We start from the raw sequence: 12558 nt of genomic DNA, 5'->3' as shown, positions 1-12558 counted from the left end.
ACTTTCAACAAGCAAATTAAAATTTTTACAACATATTATTTATAATATCCCCGTCACAATAGTTGTCTACATAGTATATAGAAGATTTAAATATACATGTTAAAATTAAAAGAAAATAAAAAAAAACAACATAATACCCAGTTTTTAACTTAATAAATAATATATTATAAAACAGTTATATGATACAAAATCATACACAACTAAGCAGCATCAACATCACCTTCGACTTTATCTTTAGAAGGATCAATGATATCACCATCAACATTATCATAAATATCACCATCATTTACATGAGATATATGTTTAGAAATATGAGGTCTTGATTTATGTTTTTGTAAATGGGGATGATAATGTACAACTTTATCTCTTATTCTTTCTCCCTCATTTTGTAAATCTTCTAATGTCTTGAACCCAGTGTAATTGTTGATTTGACCAATTGGTTTTGTAGGATGGTCACGTTTCAGGAATTTTAATTTATTGTTTATTATTTTAGTTGAATTTTTTAAAATGATTTTTATGACATTGTTCTTTAGTATGTTTGTAAATTCTTCAATACTTAATATTTGATTATTTATTTGAATTTTGGGAATTTGTAATTTTAATTTATCACAATTTAAAATATTTGCTCCTGTTATTGTAATTTCTAAATCCATTTTATCAATTGTAAAATTTATAATTGATTTATATTTTAATGATCTATTTATTAAAATATCTAATTCATCTTGATTTGGATTACGTTTGAAAGAATCATTAACTCTTGATTGTGCTTTTTTCTCTCTAAAATTTAAAACTGATGAATTAGGGGATTTCATAGAACTAAATAATGAACTTCCATTTTTGGTCATTTTTCTCCATGGACTTGAAGATCTTGTAGATTGTGAAGATGTAGATACGTTATCATCAGATAATATTGATTCTTCATCATCACTATCACTATCACTATCTTCTTCACTTTCAACTTTTTCAGGAAATAAATAATTATGAATTTGTTTACCAACATTATAATTTAAATCAATTATTAATCCTTGTAATGATAATTTACAATCTTTAACTAATGGTATTCCACCAACGTTTGCTAACATTTCCCATGAAAATTTAATAATCGGAGTTATTGAAGGATTCAAAGGACTTAAAATTATTGGATGACTTGAATTATTTTGTAAATTAAACATTTGCATCATTGATACTTCAAATGAATTTATATTTGTACCATCAACTGATTCAATTCTATTATAAGAAGCATTTGAAGATGCTATATCTAAATAAGGATTTCTAAAATCATCCAACATATGCCATATAAATTCATGAACATTAAAATACCAATGTCTACCTTCTTTCTTTTTATTTTTCATTTTAACAGTTTTAAAAATCATTAATAATTCTAATTTACTTTTTTCCATTTCAAGTTCTAATATTTTTAAATATTTTTTTTCATCATCAGTTAATATACCACCTCTTTGATCAAAATTTAATAAAATATCATTAAATTCTCTTATTGTTGATTGTAAATCTTGTACTTTTAAATCTAATCCTTGGAAATCTTTATTATCAGTTAAAGATATAATTCTGGATAATCTTTCATTAATTGAGTCTTTTTTACCATTTGATATTAATAATTCTGTTATAACATAATAAATTGAAGAATATTGAGCTGATGTTGCATCAATAACAATTTTGGCTAAGTAGACTTTAATTTCATTACCACTACTTTTATCCTTATGATTATTACTTAAAAATAATTGATTTGGATTTTTATGAATTAATGCAACTGTATTTCTTTCAGAAACTAAAAATTCTTGAGCCCATGATCCATCATAACATACTTCACATTCAAACCATGGTGGCCAATTATCTTGTGTTGACATATATCCATTTTTAGCAAGTTTTGAATTAAGATTTTGATAAATTATATCATCTTTTGAAATTACAAAAATTTGTTCATCTTTAAATAATACCCCAATTCTTGATTCTATTTTACAAATCATATCTGAAGAATCAGTCATTATATTTTGCATATCTTTAACATTTATATCAATAATTCTAATATCTAAATCTCTTGCTGTTAATAACACACAAGAATCTGGAACTTTTTTACTAGTCATTTGAATTTGTGGATTAATTAATTTGATCAAATATTTAAATTCTGGTTCTTCATCATTATTATCAACTTGTTCCATTTGTTCATTAAAACTTTCCATAACTTCTCGTACATTATTAAAAGTACTTTTAAAAGGTTTATCATCAATATCAATTGAAGAATCATCAGTTGGACCTTTTTCATTTATAACACTTTGAACTAAATCAACTGCAGTTTTAGTCATATAATAAACATGATTTTTACGTTCACTTATTCTTTCCAAATAATTCATAAAATATTCTCTTAAATCATCATCCCATATTAATTTTAAATTATGTAATATGAATCTATTATGAAATTCAGCAACTGCTACAACATTTGAAGCATCTATTAATTCACTTTGTGATGTATGACTACTATATGCAGATAATCTAGACATTTCCTTTTTCAAATTTAAATGTTCATCTTCATCAACTGATTGAGTTAATTTAAAATCACTTTCTGTAAAATTATTACGAGCTTCTTTTAAAACTTGGATTTTTTCTTCAAATAAATCTATTTCCTTTTTTAAATTTTTATCATTTTCAGAAACGGTGGTTGATAAATCATTTTTCAATTTATCAACTTCTTTTTTCAAAGTTTCTATTCTACTTTCCAAAATTCTAATTTGAACAGCGGAAGGTTTCTCTAAATCCATTATACAATCATGAATAGGTTCATTACCAAATGGGAAAGGACCATCTTTTTTCAAAGTAAATTCTCTGAAATAACTAAAATTTGGAGTATGGAAAAATGGGAAAATTCTTATTTTAGGATTTGGTGATAATGGTTCAACTTCTAATTCAATAAAATCTTCTGGATCGACCCATGAATAATCACCATCTGGAATTTCAATACTTTCTATCCATTTAGAAAATTTTTGATTATTTGAATTTATTGAAGAATTTGAAGATTGTAAATCACCTGTAAGATATGTCATTAATTTACCACTTACTGATTGATCATTGAATAATGCATTTAATACTCTAACATCAGCTTCTTCAATATTTACTTCTGCTTGATTCATCTTTAAATGTTTAACATTTGTTTTCCTATTTAATTTCTTATTAACATAAGTCATTAACTCTTTTCTTTGATGTAAATCAATTTCACAAATGGCAAATTTACCTTTCAAACCTGTAAATGCAACTCTATTTTTCTTGTTGTGCATTTCATTACTTGAATGAATATATAAATGAGATATAGTAACTGGATTAAAAACCATTAAATATTTAACAGTAAAAATATGAGGACTAAATTTAATACTAACTTTCTTTTTACCTTCTTCTGCAAATAATTTACCATTTCTTGTTGGTAATGGAGAATAATGAGCAACCGTATCCCACCAATAAAAGAAATGATGGAAAGTTAACGGGGTTAAATATGCTGCATTATAAGCTTCATTATCATGAGATTTTGATATAACTGATAATGCCATATGAACATAATCTGATCTATAACCTTCATAAGAATCTGGATGGTACTTATTTGCAGGGTTTGTAATAACAACATCATAATGAGGTTTAAAAGTTCTAATTCTTGGTTCTTCATCATCTAATTTTTTAGAATCTAATTTATTTCTTTCAAACATAAATCCCAAAATCCATTTAACTCTATCATTTGTAGTTAATTTTATAACTTTTTTTAAAAATTTCTTAGCTTCTAATTCATAATCTGGTGTTGTAACATCAGCACCATCATAAAATAAACTCCATACATTTTTCTCCTCAATTGAATAATTAGGTATTGCAAATATAAAATCATCACTGGTTATAACAATTAAATCTTTTGGATCTATAGTACCATCAATACAAAGTGATACATTACTTTTCCAACAAAATGCAAAACCTGAATCTCTTCCAACTAATTTAGTAGGTGATGTACCACTTTTCATTAAGAAACATAATTCATTTGCAATATTAAATTGATATTTTCCATGTGCAATTAATGGAACTTTATCCCAAAATCCAATTGGACTATCATCAATAGCAGGTTTAGTGAAATTTTCAAATGCTTGACCCATAGCTCCTAAAGCTGGTTGATAAGCTTTACACCAACTTATAGTACATGCTCTATCCGTTACTAAATCACATACAAAATCAGCAGCAACTTTTACTGGTGTTAAAGTTCTTGGAATATTTACTGAATAAAAATTCTCAGCAGTTTCTGGATCAGTGGTAGCTAATGAATATGGAACAAAAACATATCTTAATTCTTCTTTTCTTGAAAATAAATGTTCATTAATAATTATATTGGCTGTGATATTAATTGTTGGATTTTGAGGATTACTTGCTGTGGGGAAAGATGCTAAAGGTAATGGATAATCTCTTAAAATCATATAAAATTTTCTCGATTTTAAATTAAGATACATCGGAATTAAAATGGAATATTTTAATTTTGGTTGATGTTTAGCATACTTGTATAAAAATTCATCAACATCTCCACCCCTAAATCTATCCAATGTTAAATTAACATCTCTAAAAACTGCACCTGCTATTGGAGGACCACTTGCATAATCAACTATATCAAATTTATTCTTCATTGTATTTGTTAATTTATCTTTACCCCAAACTCCTTCAGCTCTTTGACGCCATGTACGTGTTCTAACTTTTTTGAGAAGATCAAATTTTCTAATCCATGATAATGAAAAATTTTCATTTAATCTATCTCTAGCTTTTTTAATTTCTTCTTCTGCTTGAGATCTTGTGAGTTTTCGTTTTTGTTGTTGTGGTGTTGTTGAATCCGTCGTGTCATTATCATCTATATGTTTATTTGCTGAATGATTTCGTTTAAGTTTCATGAAAGTGTCTTTGAATTTATGTCCACCATTCTCATGACCAATTACACTTGTTTTTGATTCATGTCTCAAAGGACTTTTAAACTTACATTTACTATCTTGTTGTTGTACTGGTGGAGGTCTTGGTGCAGGAGATTCGGATAGTTCAATTTTATCATCAATATCTGGTTCAGCATTTGCTAAAATTTCTTTAGCTTTTATATCAAAAGCTCTCATTTTACGTAATCTTTCCTTTTGTTCAATACTTCCTAATTCATAAATTAATTCTAGTTCATTTTCCAAAGGATCATTCTCCAATCCTAAACCTAAAACTGAAGTTTTTAAATTAATGTGAGGAAATTTAAAAGCTTCTACTGCATGTGGGTAAATTGTTTCAAATTCATCAGCTCCATAATTAAAATAAGTAAAATTATGATTTAATTGTTTAATAGCTTTAGCAAAAGATAATGTATTATCAATAACTGTGAAAAACATAAATTGAAAAGGAATATTAAACCTTACTGATTTTGCTAATAATTCAAAACTTGCATCATGTATAGTTTTGGAAAAATCAAGACTAAATTGTGGTTCTTTAATAACTAATAATCTTGCCCATAATTTTGTAGCTGGTTGTACAACATATAATCTTATATTCCTAACATCTGCATTTTTTAAAACAAGTGCATTATTTATTCTAGTGAACTCAAACTCTAAGAGGACATCAACTTTATTTGGTAACCTAATAACAGTTGCAAAATTATCTATCAAAATATCTAATTTCACTTTTTTTCTAGGTCCAGTCATTTTTTTAAGATCTTGTTTGGTACATTTTCTTGCCACAGTTGGTGCAAATCTTTCCAACATGGTTTTAGCATAAAACATACACCAAAGGAAAAACATATCAATACGACCATCAACTTCAGGTATAGTTAATGTCAATTTATTTACATCACGATCTTCTTTTACTGAATCATTAGTGACATAAATATCATTTATAGTTAAAACAGTTTTAATTCTTTTACTACCTGAATCATTATTATAATCATCTGATGATACTGGATTTGAAGCTAATGAATTTATACTTGACATATCATCTAATTCGGAATCAGTCACTTGCATTTCAGTTACTTTATTAAAATCATCCATATATTCACTTGAATATTCACTTAATGTAAAAACTTGTACAGATTTGACCGATGTTTCAACAAGTTCTTTTGATAATTTATATCCAGCTGCAACTTCTTCAATGTTTAATGAGATACCTCTTCTAAAATCTTTAAGATCAACTTCTTGATTTAATTCTTTATCAAATATTTTATGACTAGGTAGTCCTTCTTTACATACTATATCTAATAGTATTGATGAAATATTTAATTTTATAGATGAAATAAATGAAGGTAAAATTTCAAAGAATTTAATGAAATGATCACCACCATCTGCATGCCCCTTCTCTTCATCAATAGGATTTGGTTCCACCAATTTTATTTGATCTTTTTCTTTTAATACATCAAACTTCTTGTTAGAATAAATTATTTCTTGATTTCTAAATTGTCTTACCAAATAGAAAAAAATATCATTAACTGATCTAATTTTTATTTTTTTACTTGATAATCTCAAACCTAATTTACCTTTAGACAAATCATAAGCTGCTAGTATATTAATTTTAGATAAATGAATAATATTACCTGCTTCTTCACCTTTTATATTTTTTAATATTATTAATGAATTAATAGTATGTTTACCATTATTATGAGATCTAGTATAAAGTCTATGTATAAAACCAGATGCAGAAAATTTTAAAATTGTATTAGTTTTAGCAAATCTATTAAATTCATTTTCTTTATTTTCTCCAATTTTAGGCATATGAAGATTTAAATTAGTATCAACTATAATTATTTTACTTGAAATAGTTTTTATTAATTTTGATGCAATTTTTAATTTTATTAAAGCTTCTTCCTTTTTTTGAACACCTGCTGCTGATCTCATTTTTTTAACCCTTCTCGACATCATTTGATTCCTTATAAATTGAAATAATATATCTTGTTGATCATAATATATATCAAAAATTGGATTAGTTAATGTAATGCTGGTATCAAAATTAATAAATTCTTTTGATGATTCATCGTGATTCAATAAGGCTTGTGAAACTCTCAACATTTCCAATGGACAAACTTGATAAGTTATGGTACCTGATGGCAATTCAAAACATTTTGATTCCATATGATAAAATTTGAAAGATGTTAAATACATCAAAATTTTCATATGATGATTACCATTTGGTTTTTCGACTTTATCTAAAGACCATGATAAGTTTGATAAATTAACTTTTAAATTTTCATGAGATATTGTAAGATCTTCAAGTCGTATATTTGTAGTTGAATATATTGAAATTAATTCTTTAACAAGATCTGTATATTGTAAAACATTTGGAATTTTATGAGGCTCCTCAACATTATCATTATTATTATTATCATTATTATTATTATTATTATTATCATGAAATATTTTCTTAACTGATTTATTATTTTTTTGTACAAAATATTCTAATGGAATATTTAATCTTCCAATTGATAATGAAGTTTCAAAATTTTCAAAAAATAAAGTAATTTTATCTTTAACATTTATTGGACAAGCATTTATAAAATTACAATTTATAAAAAATTCAACATTTCTAAAAAATTCAACTTTATTATCTTCATTATTATTTTCGTATATAGTTCCATTAAATGAAGTTGCAGTAAATCTTAAATTATTATCTTTTGATATATGAGTTTCTAATCTTAAAAATTCCAAAGATATACAATAATCTTCATGAGTTTCTTGATGATATAATGATAATCTGAAAAGTTGTAAATTTATTCTATTAATAATTTTCGTACGAATTAAAATTTGATGTATAAATAATGGGACTTTAAAAAATAATTCTTCCTTTATTGATTTTTTATAAAGTGGTTCTCTATGTGGATTTGATTTTTTAAATCTTGGTTTTGATTTATCCCTTAAACATGTTACTCCAATATCACAAATATCTAATGTGATTACTTTAACATTTGAATTTTTATCAAAAATTCTCAATATATTTATAATTAAGTTAATTTTTTCTATTTTTATTTCAGTAGTTTTTAATTTAATAGTTATTCCTCTTAATGATAATAATCCAATATATTTAATTGATACATTAGGTATAAGATTTATTAAAAATAATAGTATTCCATATATTATTGCAAACCAAGTTAATAATAAATATAAATTTGGCATTACTACTTTTTTATATTCTCAATTAAGAGATATTATTTGTAATGAATTTGGTCTCAAATTGAATTGAATAGATGAATAGGTTGTTGTATCTGATAAATGATAAAATAGATCAATAAAAGTGTGTAAATTTAATTTGGGTTGTAAATTTATAAATTTATAAATTTGAAATTTGAAATAAAAGTACAAATATAAAAAATACAAAAATTCAAATATCCGTTAGATTTTTTATCTTTTTTAGATAATTACCAATCCATAAGTAAAATTAGAGATACAAAAGAGATTGGTATTAATAGAGAATACTAAAGCCAGCTACAATCAATTAATCTAAAGAAACTAATAGAGAAATCAATCAATAAAAATATCCTTTCTTTTTTGTTTTAAATATATTAAGATCTTTAATAATTTCTAATTAAGCAATAGAAAATAAAGAATATAAAAATGGAACTGTTCGGAAAAAAAATTATATTTCAACATTTCCATTTTTAATAACTTTTAAATTTAGATTTATAATATTATGACTTCAAGAACTATAAAATATTATTGGTAGATTAAAGAACTTAAATGTTTATATAATCAGACTTTAGTACTGATTTAATATTAAAAGATTAAAAGATAAATTGTAACATTAAAGAATTGATATCTATTGATTAGATAAAAGGAATCTAAGATTTGATGAGAATCTCTTTAAAAAATATGTCAAAAATTAAATATTATTTTCTCGGCCTTAATCATAGTTATAATAATACTTCGTAAATGGTTCCTAATTTGTACAAACACACAATTCATTTTAAATAATATCAATTTCTACAATCACATAGAAAATATTAGAATTAAATTCTTGTCATCTTATTCCACATTAATAAGAAGAAGTTTACATTGATTTCTTTTTTTTTCATAGATGAAGTTGCTGGAAGTTTCGTTAGATTTGAGCATGACTGATTATTGAAAGATTTTTTGATCATAGCTCGACTCAAGGGAAACAGAACTCTATTCAAAAGTTTTAAAATTATGAGCCTGGACCCTCCATAACGTTAATATTTTTGAAATGACCCAAATAATAACTTTAGTATGCACATGTTATGATCATTTTCATACATGTGAAATGTATAAATATAGATTTGAAACAATTTGAAACAAAATTCATCGCTACCAATTCAACGACACAAAATTTAAATCAGATTCTTTTTTCTCTTTTGTCATAAAAAGCTTATCTTTATCTTTTTTGTCATAACATTTAATTTAAAGACATTCAGTCTAAAATTAATATTGGAAGACAAGGTTAAAATACAAAAATAACTCAGTTTATATACAGTATTCTTCATAGTATTAAATCGTAAGTAATATATTTAATAATTTACTATTATTTTAACCAGGACCAAGCATTTTTACAGTTATCAACCAATTGATTCAATATATTTCAATAATTTAACAACTCAATCTCAACTTTATCTCAAAATTAATCAGCCAACGTAATCCATTCATTTTTCATTTAATCACCTTTTCCAAATTATCCATCATATAAATTTTATGATTGGCTTCAAATATGGCCTTTTTTGAAATATTAAAAGATAAAGCTATAAATACATTTAATGAAGTTATATTAGATAAAAAAATTGATGGAGAAGGATTAACAAAAGAACAACAATTTTGTAAAAAATTTAAAATACCTGATACTCAACAATTAATTAATGAAAGTAATATTCAATTAATATATAATTCGGAATTAAATTCATCAAGATATGATGATCAAGAAGATTTTAAATTTGAAGGTAAAATATATTTAACTCAACAATTTTTAATTTTTAAAGATTTTACTGATCCAAGAGATTGTACTTTTACTTTACATTTATCAACTATTAAAAAAGTTGAAAGAGAAACTAGATCTTTTATTGGTGGTATTAATTTTATATTAGTTTTAACAACAATAAGTAAAATTCAAATAAAATTATTTTTCAATGGTATAAAATTTGAAGATGAAAGATTTGCTCAAAGTTTATCAAATTCATTGAAAAAGAATCAACCAAATATAAAGAAATTACATCCATTTTTAAAAACCTGTTATTCCGAATATATTTTATCAAAAAACAATATGTCAAATGAAAAAATTGAAACTTTACCAGAAGGTGGACTTGGATTAGAATTTAAATTCCCTGGTAATTCAAAAGAAGCAAGAGATAAAACAAAATTAAAATTATGGTTTGATGAATATATTGCAAATGGTAGAAATTTATCAATGATAAAAAATAATATGTTTTATAAATTAATTCGAGTAGGTTTACCAAATAAATTAAGAGGTGAAGTTTGGGAATTATGTAGTGGATCAATGTATTTAAGATTTGAAAATCAAGGAGAATATCAAAATTTATTAGAAATAAATAAAAATAAAACTTCATTTGCAATAGAAGAAATTGAAAAAGATTTAAATAGATCATTACCAGAATATGCAGCTTATCAAAATTCAATAGGTATAAATAAATTAAAAAATGTATTGGTTGCATTTTCATGGAAAAATCCAGAAGTTGGATATTGTCAAGCAATGAATATTATAACAGCTGCATTATTAATATATATGTCAGAAGAACAAGCATTTTGGTATTTAAATGTTATATGTGAAAGAATACTTCCTGGTTATTATTCAAAAACAATGTTTGGAACATTATTAGATCAAAGAGTATTTGAATCATTAGTACAACAAACAATGCCAATGTTATGGGATCATATCACAAAAAATGATATACAATTATCAGTTGTTTCATTACCTTGGTTTTTATCATTATATTTTTCATCACTTCCATTAGTATTTGCTTTTAGGATTATGGATATTTTCACAATGCAAGGTCCAAAAACATTATTTCAAGTTGCATTAGCTATATTAAAAGTAAATGGAGAAGAGTTATTGAAAACTGAAGATGATGGAACTTTTATATCTATTATAAAAGAATATTTTCAAACATTAGATAAATCAGCATACCCCAATTCACCACAATTGAAATATAGAAATACAACAAAATTTCAAGAACTTTTATTGGTTTCTTTCAAAGAATTTTCAACTATAACTGATGAAGTTATAAATAGTCATAGAAATAGACATAGAGATTCAATAATGCAAAATATTTCTACATTTGTTAAAAGAACAGAAATTAGACATTTACCTAAAACAAAAAATATACCACAACAATATCTTGATATTTTATATGATAGATTTTATTCACTGGTTGAAAAAAATAAAATAAAAAATTCAGGATCAAGTACTATGGATTACAAAGGGTTTTTAAAATTTATGTCAGAAATCTGTGATTGGGTTGAAGAAGATTGTAATTTTTTACAAAGATTATTTAAATATTGGGATTCTGAAAAACAAAATCAATTAACTTTTTCAGATTTAGTCATGGGGTTAAATACATTAGTTGAACCAGATTTAATGACTTCAATGTCTAATTTTTTTGAATTATATGATATAAAACATAATGGTAAAATAGATCGTGAACAAATTTTAAAAATATCAGAAGATTTATTAGATATAACAACACCATGGAAAGAGGGCCATTTATTAGATGATATAACTAGAGCAGCAGTAGATGATGAAGTAGCGGAAAATTTAATCAAACAACAACAAGATAAAACCACTACCAAAAATGGAGATATAATAGATTTACCACCTCACATGGAAGTAGATAGAGAAAAAATTGCATCACAACAAGCAGAAAGATATTTACAAGCAGCTAGTAATTTTATAAATAGATCATTTGAATATGCACAACCAGAAGAAGAAGAATTATTAATAAAAGATTTAGCAATAGATGAAAAAATAATACATAATGTAGCATTAGATCCAAATCATCCAGTTTATTTAAATTTACCTACATTTAGAATGGTAATATTAGCAGATGAAACTTATGAATTATTATTTAGTACCACATTTAGAGATTCAATACATTTAGATCGAGAATTAAATGATTTAAAATTTATAAGAAATTTAAGAGATATGTTTGATGGATTATTAGCTGATGGTAAAAAAGTTGCAACAAAAGTAAGAATGAGAATGGATTCAAGAGCTTCACAATTAACAAATTCAAGTGGATCATCATCTATAAAATCTAAAACATCACCAAAAGAAGAAGATGAAGATGATGAAAGAGATGATGATTTTGGAATTTTAACAATTGATGAAAAAGATAAAGATTTGATATTAGCTACTGAAGCTCAATCTTTAAAAGATCCTATAAAAAGAGGCTCAACTCAAGAAAGAATTAAACAATTGCATGATTTACCTGAATCAAATAATAAAAAATCTGAAAATTTAATAGAATTTGAAACTTAAAATTTTTAAAATTAAATTATTATTATGTCTATTATAATTACGAAATTATTTAAATTAAAATAAAATATACAATATTTTTTTTCTTTT

The 12558-nt window shown here is 24.4% G+C and overlaps 2 protein-coding genes across 2 annotated transcripts; one reads left to right on the top strand and one right to left on the bottom strand. All coding sequences in view use genetic code 12, as the record gives it.

Moving 5' to 3' along the window:
- Positions 1-200: 200 nt before the first annotated feature.
- On the bottom strand, positions 201-8150 carry KGF54_001499 (uncharacterized protein; the record flags this gene model as incomplete). Its single annotated transcript, XM_051761874.1, has 1 exon — positions 201-8150. One exon carries the CDS (start codon positions 8148-8150, stop codon positions 201-203), a length of 7950 nt encoding a protein of 2649 aa, XP_051621037.1.
- A 1543-nt stretch (positions 8151-9693) lies between these two features.
- GYP2 (Gyp2p) lies at positions 9694-12471 on the top strand (the record flags this gene model as incomplete). The annotated part of the gene is made up of 1 exon (XM_051761873.1): positions 9694-12471. The coding sequence occupies one exon, from the start codon at positions 9694-9696 to the stop codon at positions 12469-12471; it is 2778 nt and encodes a 925-aa protein (XP_051621036.1).
- Positions 12472-12558: the final 87 nt, after the last annotated feature.

Source organism: Candida jiufengensis, assembly GCF_024610255.1.
Source record: "Candida jiufengensis strain CBS 10846 chromosome Unknown scaffold5, whole genome shotgun sequence".
Taxonomy (NCBI): Eukaryota; Fungi; Ascomycota; class Pichiomycetes; order Serinales; family Debaryomycetaceae; genus Lodderomyces; species Lodderomyces jiufengensis.
Note: the sequence above shows the minus strand (reverse complement) of the source record. Positions and strands in the feature narration are given on the sequence as shown.